General features: G+C 46.4%; 2 protein-coding genes across 3 annotated transcripts in view; one reads left to right on the top strand and one right to left on the bottom strand.

Moving 5' to 3' along the window:
- The window catches only part of COL23A1 (collagen type XXIII alpha 1 chain), a 170,538-nt gene extending 156,521 nt beyond the window's left edge, over positions 1 to 14,017 (top strand). Inside the window, exons 12-28 of the mRNA XM_031066837.1 lie at positions 5 to 31; positions 1,166 to 1,210; positions 1,757 to 1,819; positions 3,081 to 3,125; positions 3,587 to 3,664; positions 4,919 to 4,972; positions 5,705 to 5,749; positions 6,224 to 6,313; positions 6,617 to 6,688; positions 7,004 to 7,045; positions 7,911 to 7,937; positions 8,332 to 8,403; positions 8,496 to 8,549; positions 8,811 to 8,837; positions 9,349 to 9,402; positions 10,026 to 10,112; positions 13,960 to 14,017. Of these exons, the coding sequence (XP_030922697.1) occupies positions 5 to 31; positions 1,166 to 1,210; positions 1,757 to 1,819; positions 3,081 to 3,125; positions 3,587 to 3,664; positions 4,919 to 4,972; positions 5,705 to 5,749; positions 6,224 to 6,313; positions 6,617 to 6,688; positions 7,004 to 7,045; positions 7,911 to 7,937; positions 8,332 to 8,403; positions 8,496 to 8,549; positions 8,811 to 8,837; positions 9,349 to 9,402; positions 10,026 to 10,112; positions 13,960 to 14,007 (930 nt within the window). The 3' untranslated portion in view covers positions 14,008 to 14,017. The remainder of the gene's footprint in view (positions 1 to 4; positions 32 to 1,165; positions 1,211 to 1,756; positions 1,820 to 3,080; positions 3,126 to 3,586; positions 3,665 to 4,918; positions 4,973 to 5,704; positions 5,750 to 6,223; positions 6,314 to 6,616; positions 6,689 to 7,003; positions 7,046 to 7,910; positions 7,938 to 8,331; positions 8,404 to 8,495; positions 8,550 to 8,810; positions 8,838 to 9,348; positions 9,403 to 10,025; positions 10,113 to 13,959) is intronic.
- A 1,922-nt stretch (positions 14,018 to 15,939) lies between these two features.
- The window catches only part of HNRNPAB (heterogeneous nuclear ribonucleoprotein A/B), a 22,289-nt gene continuing 20,189 nt past the window's right edge, over positions 15,940 to 18,039 (bottom strand). For both annotated transcript variants that reach the window (XM_005418711.2, XM_031066839.1), the window contains one exon: positions 15,940 to 17,707. The gene's annotated coding sequence lies outside the window, so the exon portion shown is untranslated. The remainder of the gene's footprint in view (positions 17,708 to 18,039) is intronic.

The following is an 18,039-nucleotide window of genomic DNA, read 5'->3' as shown; positions in this document are numbered from 1 at the left end:
GAAGGGTGAGCCTGGTGTCCAGGGGAAAAAGGTAAAATGGTGATTTAAAAATATTATTATTAGTATTAGTGTTAACAGTAGCATATTCATATTCATATTTATATTTATATTTATTGCTTTGCTCTGTGCTTGCCTCAAAAACCATTGCCAGAGACTGGTGTAGAGGCTGTGGTCATGGCTGTCCCCACCAACCCTTCCCTGTGTTCCCTCAGTTTCCCTCCCACTCCCTCCTGGGGCTGGGCATGGCTGTGGCTGCAGCCTGGCTTTCATTTCCACCAGCAAGCCAGAAGCTGCAGCCACATCTGCCCAAGAGACAAAGAATAAAAGAGCAAATGCCAAGCAAAGCAGTAGGTCTCAGCCCTTTCTCTCCAATAATTCAATGGACCAAGAGGTGCCTGGAGGATGTTCTGTGCCCAGGGAAATGGTCTGGAATTCCTGGGATGGCCATCACCCAGCAGCACTGCAGTCCCATGGGAAATGTCCTCTGGAGGGCCAGGAATGCTGCTGGGGTGTGGCATTGAAGATTGTGAGAGATTCACATGCCCAAGCTCTCCACCCCAGTGGAGAAGTGGATAAATCACTGCCTTTGGGAGAAGTCAAAACACTGACAGGGCCCAGTCTTTGCCTTTTACTGATTTGGCCCAAAACAGGGGTGGCCATGGGTGTTTTTCAGGCCAGAATTTGGCTTACACATTTCATAACTGGCTGGTAAAACTAATCTTGTCAGCATCCATGGAGTGGCTTTGCTCCAGGAGAACAGCAAAGCACAAGCAAAACCAGAAAACCTCCTCCTGGCAGAGGGTGTTGGTGGCTTGTGATGAAGTCCATGAAGCAGCTACAGGAGGTCTCTGGGACCCAAAAGGCCTTAAGGAATTTAATGTTTAGTTTCTGTTGAAGGTGGGAGAGGATCTTTGCCAAGGCTTGCTGTAAGCAAGTTCTGGAAATGCCCATCCACATTCCCAGGAGCAGGGGAGGCAGGGCTGGGTGGGAGCAGGGGACCACGCTGGAGCCTCCTGTGCTCCTTGCTGCAGCTCTCCCCTGCTTGCCTGCAAACCTGAGTGGGTTTTGGGTCTGTGCAATGCTCAGTGAGGTCAAATGATGTGTTGGGACCTACTAAGTGTGTGCAAGGCCTGTGTATTTCACTTTTTGTGTTTTGTTCCATCAGGGTGATGATGGGATCCCTGGGGAACCAGGACTGGTGGGTCCTAAGGTATGTTCTGCTCTGTGTCCCTCTAATGCGTATGCTGGGCAGCATCTTTTGCTGGGGCAGGATGAGAAACATTTCTCCTCTGGTGTAGAAAAAGATCAAAAAACTGTGAGGGTGGTGAGGCCCTGGCACAAGTTTCCCAGAGCAGCTGTGTCTGCCTCATCCCTGGAAGTGTCCAAGGCCTGGTTTAACAGGGCTTGGAGCAATCTGGGACAGTGGAAGGTGTCCCTGCCATGACGGGGGTGGCACTGGAGGATCTTCAAGACCCCTTCCAAAACAAAACATTGTGAATTTATTATTCTATGCTGTGGTTTTGGGGAGAGCTTCATGGCTGGACACACCATCTGCAGCCAAACTGCTGATTCTGAAAGCTTCACTTTTATCTCAAAACCTCCCTGTTTGCCCCTGGGCAAGGTGATGTGTTTCACAGCTGAAAGCAGAGCTCTGCTCCCTTGTGTAAAGTGAAGATAAATCAAGAAAATGATAACCTGAAGAAATCTTTTCTCCATCCTCCCTGTACAGCATTTGTCTAAAGGGCTTTGTTTTCAGGGGGAAAAAGGAAGTGTGGGTCCCAAGGGAGAGAATGGCACAGATGGCTTCCCAGGACTGAAGGTAAGGAAAAGCTGCAACTCTGGGCACAGCACTGCTGAGGCAGAGGATTCCAGCTGAGGAGGTGTTTTGGACCTTTGCCTTCTAAAACTCTCATAAAGTGCCAGAACTGACACAATAGGAGTGAGATTAGGAGTGTTTCAACTTTTCCTGGTGATTTGATGAAAGCTGAGTTCAAGCAGAAATCAGTATAAGAGCTTGTAAGTCATCTACTTGCACATTTTCCACTGAATTGCCTTTTTCCTCAAAAACTGTAGAGTTCTGATCACATTTTGATCCCATGTTATTGATGGCTGTGGAATTGCTTCAGAGCCCCAAGCACTTGTGAGCTGTCCTGACCTCCAAAGCTGCTGGGAGATAAAATTATCTGGGTTTGTTGGGTGGTGCTGAGGAGCCCCAGACAGCATCTGTGGGCTGCTATTTACCCCTTCAGCTGCTTTGTCTTTAGTAGGATCTGGATGCACTAATATTTTCTGTATTAAAGAGCTGTGGTCCCTTATTGGGCAAGACTGTGTTTGTGAGGAAGAAAGTGGTCTCTGGTGAAGTTTAGTAAACTTTTTTCTAGAGCCATAGAAGCAGTGCTGATTGAATTTAGGTTTTTTTCTATACATTTTTACCATTTTTTACTTTTTGGAGAGCTTTAATTTGGTCAGCAAAAGGATCCACATGGTCTGACAAATGGGACACCTTTTGAATCCTGAATAGAATTTCAGGTCATTACTGTAAGAGTACTATGACTTTTTAAAACCCTCCAATTAAAAAAAAAAAAAAAATCAAAAAATTTTGAAAAGGAGGGGAGGGGGAAAAAATAAAAAAGAGGAAGAAAAAAGGAACAATTTGGCACAGAACTTTTCCTTAAACTCCCCCTTGAAAATGATTTAAACATCTCTGCTGAAACTTTCCACATGCAAAAGTCAGCCTGAAGCAAAGGGAGCCATGTGGAAGCAGCACAAAGAGATGGAGCTCAGCACAGGGAGCAGGGAGAGGAGCTGGAGAGCAGCACAGCCCCGAGCTGGCCGCTCCCCTCCCCCTGCAATGAGACTTCCTCTTACTCCACTTGTTGTTACACCAACATTGTTTTTTGCTAAATATATTCATTCTCAGGTCAAATCTATTTTCTGATAGGAGAAGCAGTCCTTTGTTGATGTCATAATTTTTTCTTAATCTAAAGCATATCTTTATGGGTGGGTACAGTATTTTTAGAATAAATATTTTATATTTTACTTGGTCTCATTGAAAAAAAAATGTGATTTTTGATTTTCAGGGTGAACCTGGTGAGAAGGGAGGAATTGGCTCCATTGGACCCCGGGTATGGATGTTCAGGATTTCATTTTGGAACACTATTTTTCTCAACCTTAGCTGTTCCCCACCATCTCTGCTTAGTATATAGATGAATTGCTTCAGGATCTATTCAGTGCCAGAAAATAGGGACAGTGCATATTTAAACAAATGATTGCACAGGTATTGAATGCTGGCATGGGAAATCAGTCAAGTCCAATTTTCTTATACTCATGACCATTCTGTGACCCTTTTTTCTGCAAGAGGGAAGCTGGGAATAGGGGTGATCAAGTGAGGATGTTTATGCTCTTCTCCATTACACAAACTGATGGCCTTCTGAGGTTTGACAGCTCCAGCTGTCAGACTAAGGGCTGGTTAAATCCATGGTGTTTGTAAGGTGATAACCCCCAAACGCTGCGTGTCAGGTCTTTGCCTTCCTAGCAGCCACCTCTGCATGCTATAGGATTAATCAGGATCCATCCCTGCCTGCAGGGTCCCCCTGGGCTGAAAGGGGAGCAGGGAGACACCGTCGTGATCGACTACGACGGCCGAATCCTGGACGCGCTCAAGGTGAGCCTGTGCCAAAGCTCGCGGGAAAGGACTGACATCCACTGTGGCAACGTGTCCACCCTTGTCCTGTGTCTCCTCCTGAGATCTCTGTCTTGGCACAGAGCTAGTTGGGAGGGAAGAAAGAGATGATTGCCTCTGGGGGCTGAGGATATTCAGGGTGCAGCAGCAGAAGTGGTGGCGGAGCTCGATGGCAGCAGTTGGGATGTGGGAGGAAGGGGAAGGACACCCAAGCCTTAACCTGCCCAACTGAACAGTGCCCTGACCTTTTCATTAGAAATAGAATAAATAGAATAAATACTTAATTACAGGCATATTTGAGAACCATCCTAATTGTTTTATAACAGGCTGCAGGGATACACAAAGTGCTGGTAATTTCCGTTTGCCAGATGTCCGCGCGGCACGCAGCTTTGGGAGTGGAGTGCAGTGGTTGGAGAGGCTCCATCAAATGTCTGGAGGCTTCATCTGCTGGACCCAGACTCTGTCCCTTGTTCTGCATGCAGAGACTGCTCAGGGGCACACCACTGAACCTCACTAACTTTGCTGTTTTCCTGCTTACTCGCGGTTTGCAGTGTTTGTGCACTGACCTGTCTCAAGGACAAGGCTCTGGAAAGGCTTCCAGTGTGACTAAGTGTAACAGCATTTGAGTGTGCAGCCATGGAGAAAGGTGCTCCAGGATATGATACTGGTTTGGCTTCCATCTGAGCAAGACCACAAATTTTGCTGCTTGAAATAATTTGCAAGTTGGAAAATATTTGTTCATCTCAAGGTGGCTTGTGGTCTTTGCATCCAGCAGTGCCCAGGAAAAAGAACTTCTTTAAGTGTGCAAGGTTTTTTGTTGTTAGTGCTCGCACAAACTCCTTTTTTCCCCTCTTTAATTGCACCTCCCTGGCTGGCTGACACTGTTTTCAGCATGATGCTGCTTCCCAGGCTGGCTGGCTGGAGTGGGCAGGATGCAAAAATAGACCATCAGATTGGGGTCCCACCTCCAGCTAAAGGCATTTTGCCTCTTAGCCCATGTCTTTGCAGCTGTACACCTGACTGGCTCTCACTGTGTTGTGTTCTGCATGAACAGCCCTGTGGCAGAGGAACCTTGGGCACTCTGTGGCAGCTCTGAGCTCATCTCGGTGCTCAGGCAATCCCACTCACCTGAGTGTCTGTGGCAGATCATGGCTGGGAGTGCTCATCCCCACAGCATGAGGACAACATGCCATGTCCATGCCAGTCATCACCAAACCTGTTTTGTTTGTGTTTCAGGGTCCACCAGGTCCCCCAGGGCCACCGGGCCCCCAGGGCACTCCAGGTCCCAAGGTGAGCCTGACCTCTGCCAAGCTGCACGGTCATTAGTAGCTCTCCATGGAGTCTCCCAAGCCAAAATCAGGCAGTTGAAGCTGCCTGCAGAGGAGTTTGAGGCTGTGTGTTCTATTTAGCCCTTTCTCTGGCTGAAAAAACAGTGGCTTTCACACAAAAGCCAAAATTTTGTTGACCTGTCTCTGGCCTTCTTCCAGCGGATGCTGTCCCAGGAACGAGTCCAGTCCCAGTTCAACCTGACAGACAAAATCCCAGCTCCTCTGAGACTGCCCCATTGGTCTGTGGCAGGAGGCAGAAGTGGGAGAAGCAGTTGTGAGAGGGGCTGGCAGTCCCGTGGCTGTGCTGAGCCACCCTCATTCCCACCCTCCCTGTGTGCTCTTTGCTGTCCCAATGCTGTGTCCCAGGCCCTGCTGTGCTCCTGCTTCACAAGCAAGAGTCTCTAACCTGCAGCCAGATGCTTCTTAAAAAGAAAAATGTTATTTGTAGAAAAGTATCACTTGAAAGAATAGGGTGGGACAGGATTTTGGTGCCTTTTGAGGTCTCTGTGCCAATATTCAGATCAGCTGGTGGTGCTGGTGTGTCACTGACGCCTCCTTGGTCCTAAGCCTGGCAGTGGCAAACCCATAACCACAACAGTTGTGTGTGAATAACTCATTTCCTTGTACAATGCTTTCCCAGGATGAATCCTTAATTTAATTTACCATGGGCTCCCCTGTGTTTGTCTCCCTCCAGGGAGAGCTGGGCTTGCCAGGTCCACCTGGGACGGATGGCGAAAAGGTGAGGGAGGCACGGCTGGATCGAGCGAGGCCTTGCCAGGAGCCAAATGAAAAGGAAGCTTCCTGTGTGTCTGAAAAGCAAATCCAGTGTGCCAGGAGTGAGCTCTGCTGTGTAGGGGAGCTGTGGCTCCCTGAATTGATGGCCCTGTGCCTGCAGCCCCTGCTCTGCTCTGAGCGTGCTGATGCTGCTGTGGCCGTGTCTGCTGAGCTAAAGGGGCTCCTCTCACAAGCAGCTCATCAGATGCTGTCTCAAATCCTTTTGTAAACCTTCCCAACCCCAAATGGCTGGAATCCCTCCTGCAGCCCGGCCAAATTCTGCTGCACCCTCAAAATTGGCATCTGTGAGGTTGAATGTTAAAACATGTTCTCGTGAGCTCGTGATGCGGAGGGAAACAGCAGAGAGGCAGAAGTGGCTGCTGTGGAGGGTTACTTTAAGAGTTTTCTCCTAAACATGTTGTATTTTCTCAACTTGCAGGGTCCCAAAGGAGCAAAGGGTGACCAGGGCAGCATGGGGACCATGGGGCAGAAAGGAGAGACAGGAGAAATGGGCTCAGCAGGTCCCCCGGTACGTGCCTTTGGTGTCCCTTCGGTTCTTTAATGCACTCATTTCTGCAAATGCTCAGAATGGGCTGATTTAAGCAATGACCTCTCCACACCACCTTACTGGGGAGAACTTCAAACTTCCATTTCTAATCAGCTTATTCAGAATGTATCAAGGAGGAGAAAATATTTCTTCAAAGTCCCCTGGAGATGACCACGAGCTTTGCTTGAGCCAAGGCCGGTGTTTAGAGGGAGACAAACCTTGTTTTCTCTCATTTTTGCTTTCCTGGAAGATGCACCACATCATTGTCACATTTTTATCTTTCAGGGAGCAGAAGGGCCAAAAGGAGACAAAGGAGAAAAAGGAGACACTGGGTCACCATGTCTGCAGAATAATCATGTAAGATCTTGGCAACATAAAGTCTCTTTCATGAGACAGGACCAGGCAAAGCTGGGGCTGCAGGATACACCCACCAGTCCCATATCCATCAGCAAAACCCAACTGTTTCCTACAAGTGTCTAAATGGGGTTTATTCCTTAGGGAAGAGCAGTTCACACACACTTAGCACTGCAAAGTGATTTAGGTTTTGTATTGGTGGCTGAGATATTGGATGCTGCTGTTGTAATTAATTGGGCATTAAATCATGATTCTGGGCTTTGTGAGGTTTCCACTCCTGACAGGCTTGTTAATGTGCTGTTTAATTCCCTTCTGCAGATCATACCTGAGCCTGGACCCCCTGGATTACCTGGCCCTATGGTAGGACTCTGAAGTGATTCCTGCAGATTTATGACTGTATGTGATAAAGGACAAGGGTGGTTTGTTCTGTTTAATCATTTTGGGCTGTCTTGATTCTGGGGAAAAAAATATCAGGGAAGTGCTACAGTCTGATCTGTCTTTGGAGAAATCAAAGCATCCAATTTAGGAGAGTACATCAGAGTTTATGGCTCATTTTGCAAAAACCCAAGTTGTTCCTTGGGAGAAAAGATAAAATCTTCTGGGATGGAAAATCTGTTCCCCACCATGACAGTGTCTCTATTCCCCTAAATTCACCCAAGTCATGAAGTTTTCTGCCATCAGCTGCACTGGGAGAGGATGCAGGTAGTGATGAACACACAGAGAATTTTTGATGGAGACATCAAAGGGGTTTGGTGCCTACAGTGCTCCAAAAGGAGCTGTCAAGGACATTGGAAAGGCTGGGATGCCACTGCTGGGTTCAAGATTCACCTTAAGAGACCATGCTTCAAAAGCAGGTGGCATTTCAGGTGGCATTCACAGCCTGGGAGGTATCCCAGCCCTGCCCTGGTCTGGAGGGCTGTGGTGGCACAATGCCACCCCCAGAGCTTCCTGTCACTTTCTTCAGCAAAGCTTCTGGGGGCTCTCACTCCCCAGAGCTTGTGTTGCAGAGCTTTATTGTCCCATCTTACACAGAATGCTCCTTTTCAGTTCCCCTGCCCTCTGATCTGATACTGGAGAACAAAATAAACTGCCACCTGTCTTGAAAATAAGTATTTGACCATTGTTAGCCTGTAATTTGAGCAAGAAATGGTTTGGGAAGGAAAGTTTAGGGTATGTTTTTAAATTCTGGGGTTTTTTTTCAAATGCACCACTGTCTTTCCCACAGGGTCCTCCAGGAATCCAGGGGCCTAAAGTAAGTCAATAAATTAAATGTCACCCAGTTTCCCAGCTGCTAGTGCATTATTTACAGGCTCACAAAGGCCTGTCAGCTCTGGAGACTGAGTTTTTTGTCCCTGTTGTCACAACACATCCCTTGGTTACTGTTCAGCAGTTGGCATTTTGGAAAACAAGCCATATTTCCTTCCAAGCATTTACAATCCAAACCCCTCCTCCAGCACTGAGTCCTGAGGGCCAGTGAGAGCCGGGGTTTCCAAACCAAAAGCCTTAAAACCTGTATTTTCAGCTATTTTCTTAGATGATGTGGTCAAGAGCAAAACCTCAGCAGCAGTGTGGGTGTGAGACCCCAGGGTAGGAGGTGGGGGGTGCATGGGGGGCTGATCCTTGGCTGATCCATTTCATGTCTGCAGGGTCTGGATGGTGCCAAGGGAGAGAAAGGTGACAGTGGTGAGAAGGGGGACCAAGGTGACACTGGACCTGCTGTGAGTTGTTTTCCCAAATCTCATTTCTGGCTGTTGACAGAAACCTGTCTCACAGGAAACAACCCCAATGCTTTGTTTCTTTTTAATTTAAGGGTCTCCCTGGTGCTCCAGGGCTCATTGGATTACCTGGTACCAAAGGAGAAAAGGTAATCACGGGTGTGGGAGAGGAGCAGGGATATTGGGGTGCAATCCTAAAATAGGGGTGTAAAATGCTGCTGTGGGGAGTCCAGCCAGAGCTGCAGAGCTGGACCAGCACTGCCCTGGTGGGTGGCAAAGGAGCAGCCTCCAGTCCCAGAGCTCCGGGGTGAGCCCTGCCCTCACTGCCACGTTAAACCAACTGGATCTAAGCTTGTCTGCAGCACCAAGCTCAACACAGCACATCCTAATTTTTATTTTTACATCTGCAGGGAAAGCCAGGGGAGCCAGGACTGGATGTGAGTATGGAAAGCATTAATTATTCATGGTAGAAACACGAGTAACACACACCTAACTTGAGATTGTTGGGAAAATATGTAGCTAATACTGTATACACAGTGGCCATGGAATGATGGCTGTAGAAAGGGCTGAATTCAGGCCCATTGCTGGGCTGCTGCCACTGCACAGTGGAACTGCTCCCCTAAAGGTGCTGCCAGGGCTTCCCTTTCCAACTGAGAATATTTGTATTGGATTCAGTGACATGAAAATTTCTAACAGCTAGTAGAATAGTATATGTTATACTAATAATAATAATGTTAATAGTAATGTTACTGGGGTGTGGTGAAGCACTCCATTTTTCCAAGGAATTGCTGACATACCAAGTCAGCAGGGAGAAAATGTCATTCTTCACCGTGGCTGACAGGCTGATGGCTGGAGTTGGCTCATGTTGAACTGAGCCATCCACACACTAAACTTACAGAATCTTTTTTTTTCTTTTCCTTTTTTCCCACCTAAAAATTGTGGTGACAGGGTTTCCCTGGTCTCAGAGGAGAGAAAGGAGAGAGAAGTGAAAGAGGCGAGAAGGTGAGTGGGGAATGGCTGTGTTGATGCTGTGGGGCAGGACAGGCTGCTCTTCTTGGCAGGTAGAGCCACTTGCCCTGGGAGCCACTGCAGCCCAAGGATTTGCAATTTCCCAGCACAGGGCAGGACAGGCAGTTAATTCCTACCCACTTGGAAGGGTTTTTGCAAGCCTGCCCCCAGCCCAGCCTGAGCATTGTGGGGAAATGGAGTAGCCTGACAGCTCTAGATGGCACAGAATCACTGGTCTTGGTTTATAGACCTGGAAAATGGATCCAAGTCAAAGGTTTTGTTACAGGCACCTTTAAACAAAGGGGTACCCAGGTGGAGGCAGGAGCCCAGCTGAGCACAGGGCAGGGGCTGGGAGCTGCTGCTCCCATTTTCTGTCAGATTCCAACCTGGGCTCCTGCAGAAACTGCTCATTTAGTCAATCTGCTATAAAATTATCCATTGCAATATTTCCACCCAGCTTTAACTGAAGATTTTCACAGTGATTTCAGTCAGCTGCCGTCACACCAGTGCAAGTGTCCTTACTCTGGGTGAGGACTGGGACTCTACAAGTGCTCCATAAGACATGAACCAAAGGTGTTTCTTCCCCTGGCCCTGATATCTTGCTGTTGTGCTGACAGGGTGAACGAGGAATACCAGGGAGAAAAGGGGCCAAAGGACAGAAGGGGGAACCAGGCCCCCCTGGACTGGACCAGCCTTGTCCTGTGGTAAGTCTTTCATTTCACTCATCCTAAGCACAGGCTCAGGGGCTGAAAAGGAGACACAGCTTTGCAGCCAGGGAGGATTTGGGAGTTCTCTCTTTTGCAGTAAATCAGAGCAGATGGTTATTGTTTTCTCACTTTTCTTAATGGTTTATCTGCACTGCTGGAAATTCACTGCTTGCTGTAAGGGCTCCTCACTGGCCAGATGGGAGCAAGCCACCGCAGTAAAAATAAAGCATCTTTGTGTGAAGACCTTCTTATTGTAGTCAGGAACAATGGACCTCAGTAGGGCTCTTCAGGAGATGGTGTGATGCTGCTGGCCTGGCTTCTGGGCATGTTTGAAATCAGGGAGTAACTGGGTGCAGGGGATGGGAGCTGATCTGAAAACAAGGCCAGCTCCATCCTTCCCTTCATCCCTGCAAACGGAACAAGGGATGAGCCAGGGGAAGCATGTTGGGGCTGATAGCATCACAGCCCTGCCAAGCACAAGTGATGCATGAGCTGGAGCTCCCCAGGCTGCCAAGAAGTGCCCCTGGGAGAAGAGACCTCCCCTGGTTTCTGTGCCTGTGGCTCAGAGCTGTCCCTTCCCAGACACACCCCGGGCCACCACCGTGCAGCACGGACCCACTGGGCTTTCCAGGAAACCTCCTGGCTCTTTGAGCCTGGGGAAGCTGCATCTCCCAAGTCCACCTCTGGAACCTCTCATTCATTACACAGAGCCTACACAAAAACCCCAGATCTAGAGTGGTTTATAAGAAGTTATTTGACCTGGTAAAATTTACCTCCTTTTCACTACTGTTTCTCATATAATGACTAAAGCTAGAGAGATCCTTTCCCTGAAGTGCTTTGAAGCTGCAGGATGAGAAATATCAAATATGGAACTGAAACTGCTTAAATGTAGCTGTTTAGAACTTAGTCCAGAAGCATCTAATTAAGAGTGCTAGCTGCTTGCTCCACAGCAATTCAAAAACCCATTTCTTCTCTGAAAGTGTGACTTTTCCTCACTCTCTGAGCACAGCCATGGCAGCCAAGGCTGTTGTGTAGCTCCACTACACCAGCAATAAGCTCCTTTAGACACTATGCTTTATTTTGCCTGGAGATTGAATGTGAACTGCAATTAATTTTTTTCCTCTCTCGACATGTTGGGTGATTTACCCCTTATCTCTTTAACTGCACTTTCACAAATGTGAAGCTCTGGTTTGTGTACAGAGGATCTTTCCCAGGTGACAGACTCTGCATGTCATGTGAATTCCCTACCATAAAACCACTCTGCTGACTGCTGTGTCATCAGAAATGGAGCTGTGAAGCTCTAGACCCATCCTCCTCCCCCTGTGCTGAAACATGGGTGTCTGTCTGTGTAACTCCTGTGTCCTTTATCATTCTCAACAAGCAGTTATTTTTCCAAACAGGGAGATCATAGCATTGCAGGCAGCAAAAGGGACCCAGGTTTGCCAGGCCTGGATGGGCTCAGCGTGCCCTGCCCTTTGGTACAGTATCTGCTGTGTCTTGCATGGTTTGTGTGTGTTCCTGCTGTGTCCCCAGGAGCAAACCCCTCCAGGGAGAGGAAGGACACAGGGCAGCAAAGCTGGAATGTTTCACTCTGGCATTTGGGGAAGGATGCCAATGTTCCCCAGTTAAAATGACTTTACATAAGGAGTGTAAATCATAGGAGATCACACAGGGAATGCCAGTCCCTTTATGGCAACAGATGCTCAAAGTTAGATGCTTTCAAACTTTTTTTAGATGCTCAAACTCTGGTAAGAGATGCTCAAAGTTTCTCTCAGTACCTCTGGCCCAGTTTGGTTCCCCTCATGCCTGTGCTGCTGCAGCCCTGAGTCCCATCCCCAGCTCGGTTTAAAAGCTTTCCTCAAACAGCAGCCAGTCCTGCAGAGCAGGGCCACTGGCACTCTGGGCACCAGAAGGGTTTTGCTGTGCCAGCACAGAGCTCTGCCCAGAGCTCAGGTTGGGTCCAGTGCTTGTGCAGGAAGGTTTGTGCTCTGTTCCCCAAAAGGGCTCTGCACCACTAGCTAAGAGAGGTCATTGTTTTATTTTCATTTTTTCAACCATAGAAAATGCTGCGTTAGATGATTTGCAGTTGTCCTCAGAGGAACAAAAGGGCAGTAAGCTGTTTCTCTTTCAAAAAGTTAAATTACTTTCAGATGTGTCCAAGAAACCAACTCCTAACAGCAGGCCTGCTCTAACTTCTTACTTACTCCCCAGAGATGTTCTATTTCCCAAGCATCTCTCATCTTAACTACACAGAAATCACAGGACCCATCTCTGCTGAAGGCATTGTGAACTGCAGTAGGTGATTCCTCCAATTAACTACATTCCTTCAATTAACTACAACATGACCAGTCAGTAAAGCACTTGTGCATCTTCCTGGTTAGTTGCACGTTGGTTGAAATGCTGATTTTCTTCTGCAGCCCAGGGTGCAGAGGAGGCTTGCTGGGCTTTCAGTCCAGGAGCATCAGCATGAGCCCCACACACAGACACAAAGAGTCATTTTGGAGTCACTTAAGTGAAACATGGTAGAAAGATGTGGAGTTTTATGATGGCCAAAAGGAGTATTCTGAGTGCACAAGAAGGAGAAATAGCTCAGGGCAGAGATAAACCCCTGACCATCAGTGTTAGGGTGCACCTTTACAGTAGGTCAGCATGTTTTAGGTCAAGCAACCACCCTGCACCTTGTCCCCTGTATCCATCACCCCAAACAACTCTGGCAAATGTACATGTTTTACCCTTTTTTTAACAGCTTTGGACCAAAATATTGACTGTGTCTGCAGAAAAAGTGTGTGTTTTCTAACTAAGGAAAGCATGACTGCTTACACTCTGAGTAGCTGGAGAGGGTTACCTTACTTCACTGCATCTGTTTTATTGGGCATAGGCTATTTTACATATAAAATCAATACAGAATACAAAAAAATGTGATGACTAACATTTACAGTAAAAAATGTAAAATTGCATTTTGACCTGTATTTGCACTAACAGTTCTCTGCTGCATCCACATCCTCCCAGCCCCAGTGAGTCTGGAGGTGGCTCTGAGGGAAGGGTCAGTGCCTGTGTGCTCTCTGTGGCTCTACATGCAGAAATTCATGGAACTGGAGATCCAAGAGCCTTAAGCAAATCCAGCATCAGGAAAGGCAGCTGAAGTCAGCTATTTCTTCTGAGGTGTCTGGAGAGAGCTGGTCATACATAGCTCATTCCTCTTCTAAGGGCTCCTTCCTTTCCAGTGTTCTCCTCCTGGAGTCAGAGCTCTTCTGGCTGTCTGGTTTTTGTATGTTTCTTGTATGTCCAGTGGAACAAGACAAATATTTTCACTCCCTTTGCACAGTCCACAACTCATCCTATTCTCAGTTCAGCAACTCAAAGATTCCTTAAAGAAACTAAGTACTGCAGGATCAAATTTAACACAGTTAGGATACCATCTAGGAAAAAAAACACCTACATCACCTCCCCTAAACAGAAAAGCACATTTTAACAAAAAATACATTCCCACATCATGCTTTCCATATATATGTCTGATTACAAAATACACTACTTTATAAAGCAGATTATGAGGTTAATGAACTGTGATTTCAAATCTATTTGTACGTGTTTTCTTTGTTTAAAGGAAAAAGTGTAGATTTCCAATTTTTTTTTTTTACCCTGAGGTGTATTTAATTTTGTGTTGTGCGTGACATATGGATTACATTGCCTGCATATTCATTTTTGTGCATATACAGTAAATGGGTTTTGCATGGTAATTAACAGTGATGCTAAGCCTTTCATTGTCACAAATGAGCTTCAGGTTTTTGGGTCTGACACTTAAGTCACTGTCAGGAAAACTGAATCTGTAAATTGAATTCTGCAGGGACCAGACGGACTGCCAGTAGCAGGATGTTGGCATAAGGTACAGTAACATTAATAATTGCTTATTCTTGAACAGGTCCTGAGTGATTTTGCTCCCTGCATGGTGAATGTTTGCACTGCTGCACGTGCTTCAAGCAGCAGCTCACAGGCCTGGCAGACATGGCATTATGCCTTGGGAGAGCAGGATTCCAGCAGCTTCAGGTCTTGTTCCTCCCAGCTCTAGACTGGTGCTGGGAACACCTAAAACTTGCTTAACATGACAAATCATTAACATTGTCACTAGAATGCCTTTTTACAGGCTTGCTCAAGCTTTTATCATGGCCAAAGAAGCTCAGGAGCCACCCAGGAAAGGCTGCACCAGGTGCTCCTGTGCCTTTCTCAGTCCATACCCTCCCAGCTGAGAAGTTAACAGTGGGCTGTCTCTTTGTGGCACAGTTCCAAACATTTATTTTCTAACAAAGATTCTTCTGCCATTGTAATTATAACCCCCAAGCACTGCCTCAGTGCTCTGATCAGCACCTTGGGTGCAGTGCTCAGGGAATTTGTAGCATCTCGTGCACCCAGAGCAGCCGGGGGCTGGAAGTGCTACTGCCAGCCTGGGAGAATGAGGAGAGATGTGTCCTCCTGTAAAATGAGGATTTGATCCAGACTTGGAGGAGAATCCTCATTCTCCAACAAGAGTATGACACTGAAGCTGAGTGGAATTCCAAACCCAGCTGTAACATGTGGTATGTGGACACAGCTGGAGTTAACAGCATGCCACTAACTGATTGCAAACCCTCAGTTAGAATGTGAGCACACCCTTGGTATATCAAAGGTTTTAATTCTGTGTAATTTGTTTGGATGTACTGTTAATAATAAAGAAATCTGAATGCCAATCCTTATAGTTACAGTAAAGTTAGTAAGTGTAATGAATGGAGCATTTCTCTGATTAAAATGTTTGTTTGTGTGTTCTTTTTCAGTGATCTCTAAGCATGAAGCACAATATGTAAATAATGTGATATATTTTGATCTTTTTAATTTTTGTATAAAAAAAGGAAAAAAAAACTTTTGACAGTAATATATTGACCTTTTTTTATACTGGATTCTGACATTTATGGACTTGGAAAATAATGTAAAGCTCCCAAACCCATACCACTGCATGGTAACACCAGGATTTGCTAAAGGTACTGATGGCAGTAGCTGAGGATGAACAGTGTTCCCTGCTCATGCTGCAGTGTGAACTAACAGTACTGAGCCAGCCTCGTGTGCCTTACTGCATGAAGGAGGGCAAAATCCCTGCCCTCATTTGGCTCTCAACTTCATATTTGCATTCTACATGCACATTAAAAGGGTGAAAAAACCTGGCTGAAAACAAAGAAAAGAAGGATGCAGCCCTAAAAATGGAAGAAGCTGCTGTCTGCTGTCTGGTCGAGCAGGAGAAGGATTTGCAACCTGCAGAGGAAACAAAGCCAAGCTCCATCCATCACTGCCTGCTGTGGGTGTGATGGAAATAACAGTTCTGGGGCTAAACTGAACAACCTTGACTGCCTGTGGTTAATTCCTCTACAATCAAGAGAAACCTTTTTCCTCAAGAGGAAGCACCTCTGGGTCCTGTTCTGGGGTCTGAGCCTGAAGATGTGCCAGCACTTTGTTACTGTGGAACACAAATTCCCCAGGAAGCTTCTGCTGCAGAATTTCAAAGCAGGAAAACCTGGCAATGCTTTCAGTGCAGGGAGCTGCAGGACAGGGAAGGCTCTGCTCAAGTCCCTTCTTAAACAACAGAGCACATAATGTTGCTCTTGGGGCTCCCAGAAACTGGGAGTTTGGAGTATTTAATTGACTTGGTTTGTGGGGTTCATTTGCTTTTTATTTCTTCTTGGTTTACATGGTTTTAACTGTAAACTAACTCTGCACTCTCCTCTTGTTCTCTTAATTTTCTTCACCTTTTCAGTCTCTTTTGTTAAATTATCTCAGGCACATCCCATGCAGAACAGGGTAATGGATAAAAATCATTTTTATTTTGATATCTGCATATGCCACTGTGGGATCAATTAAGATTGCAAACTATTCCACAGTTCAACATTTTTGAGATGTTGGAAAAACAGCAATTGTGCAGCAGAGAGCCATAAAAAAATATTTCAAAGAAGAAGAAGATGGCTTACAGCCGAGTCTGTTCAGCTTACAATGAAGATCAAGAAGCAAGCAGATTCCTTTACAGGGAGGAGATACTTTGTATTCATGACATTTTAAACTGCACAGAGAAAGATATACAAATACTCATCCAATGGGTAGAAGTTGAAGCCACACAAACTCAAAATAGTAAGCTGTGGATTTTTATTGGTAAAACTGGTTAATCCTAACCAGATCAGTGATATAATTGCTATCACCCCTATGCCCTTTTCATTTAACAGATCATGGCTGGAGGAAATACTTTGCTCAATACACGTTGCTGGGTTCTGAGTAGGAGTTTTAGGTGAAAGTGAGAGCTGATTGTAATATCAAACATGGTATTATGGCTCTTTGTGGCCTTGATCTTAGAGAATACAGAAGGGAGGCAGTTTTGGTGCACTGAGTAGACCCAAAACCTCTGTTAAGATCTTTGCTTCATTGCCACTCTTACTGCAGCTACTGCCAGAGAGGGCTTGAGAGAGGGATGGGACCATCCCGGTGCTCCCTGCCCTGTCCAGGCTGACCTAGTGCTGGAGGTCCTGCTCTGATATTGTGAAAACATGGGACTGTGCTCTGTGCTCCACACAGGTAGGGTGATGGTGTCTGAGCTCTCAGCTGGCTCTGGGTGTCCTTGAGTTTATCCCAGGAGTCAGGGTGAGCCTGTGCTCTGTGCTGGTCAATGCTGGAATGGCCACCAAGCTCAGCAGAGGTGACACAGCCTCAGGGCTGTGGGCAGTGCATTGGTACCTGGGTGGCAGCTCAGGGGTTACACCTACACACCACTGGCTTTGTGGCTGTACCTGGCATCTCTAGCAGTTACTCACCGTTTCCTTGGTCACCATACAGATTAAATCCATGGTAAATTCAGATCAACTAACAAATCAACAAACAACAATTATGTAACTCAAAACAGCAATGAAAATGCATTTTATTTACTTCCATTTCATGTTCTCAGCTATCACTTTTGGTGCAGGGGTTTTTAAAGGCATAAGGAGCAGCTAACAAGCTTCCACTGGCCTTTAGTGCTTTTGAAAAACCCCTTTAATATCCCAAATTAAAGCTAAAAAATTTTCTGTGAAAGGTTGAAGGCAAATCTCTCATTGATGTCACCAGGAAGATCTGTAATTGTTCCCTTAATGTACAGTTGCTCTTCCCATCTCCCCCAGTCATCTCCAAACTAAAAGCAGTTCACTATTCCAAACCACACCATGGGCTTCTACACTCAAATTCCTGCACATGTCGTGTTCATGGAACTTCTTTCAAAATCAATGAGAGTTCAGTCCCCAGAATGACTGCAGAAAGCACAAGAATCTGGAAGTGTCCACAAACAATCTACAATGCAGATAGAAAAGTCTTGTTTTACATACGCTGGCAAAAACTAAACAGCTTTCTATCTAGCTCCTACTTGAAGAAGTTTGATATCACTGAAGCTACAAGACAAGCTAACCTCCAAAGCTTATGAAATTATATTAAAATTTATATTTTCTCTGAGGAAATACCCCGAAGTCCTATTATCTTCAGGTAAACAAGTCAGTATTCCGTCTTCAACTTGTGGAATATCCAGTGCTTGTAGGCATCAACTGTGACCACTGCCAGGCCTGCAAAACATTGACACAGAATACCAGAATAGTGCTTTACCCTCTCACAGCTCTGCAAGGCCACCATCCCCCTCCCAGCACAGAGCCTCTGCTGCCACAGCACCCAAGCCATTTGTTTGTAGTGGAGGAAGGCTGGAATTGCCACTCTAGCACAGATGTATCCACCCCCACAGGTGCTGCAGCTCAGCTACCAAACCTTTTTGTGATCCCCTTTGGAAGTTCCCAGGCAAAGGCCCTTGGTTCTGCATGTACAAAGATCATCTCTGCACGTGCAGCCACTCAGGAGTGTTCAGGACATTGGACTCACTGCTCAGGTGCAGTGGCTCCTCTGG

The sequence above is a fragment of the Geospiza fortis genome, unplaced genomic scaffold (genome assembly GCF_000277835.1).
Source record: "Geospiza fortis unplaced genomic scaffold, GeoFor_1.0 scaffold55, whole genome shotgun sequence".
Classification (NCBI taxonomy): domain Eukaryota; kingdom Metazoa; phylum Chordata; class Aves; order Passeriformes; family Thraupidae; genus Geospiza; species Geospiza fortis.
This window is presented reverse-complemented; position numbering and strand designations above follow the sequence as displayed.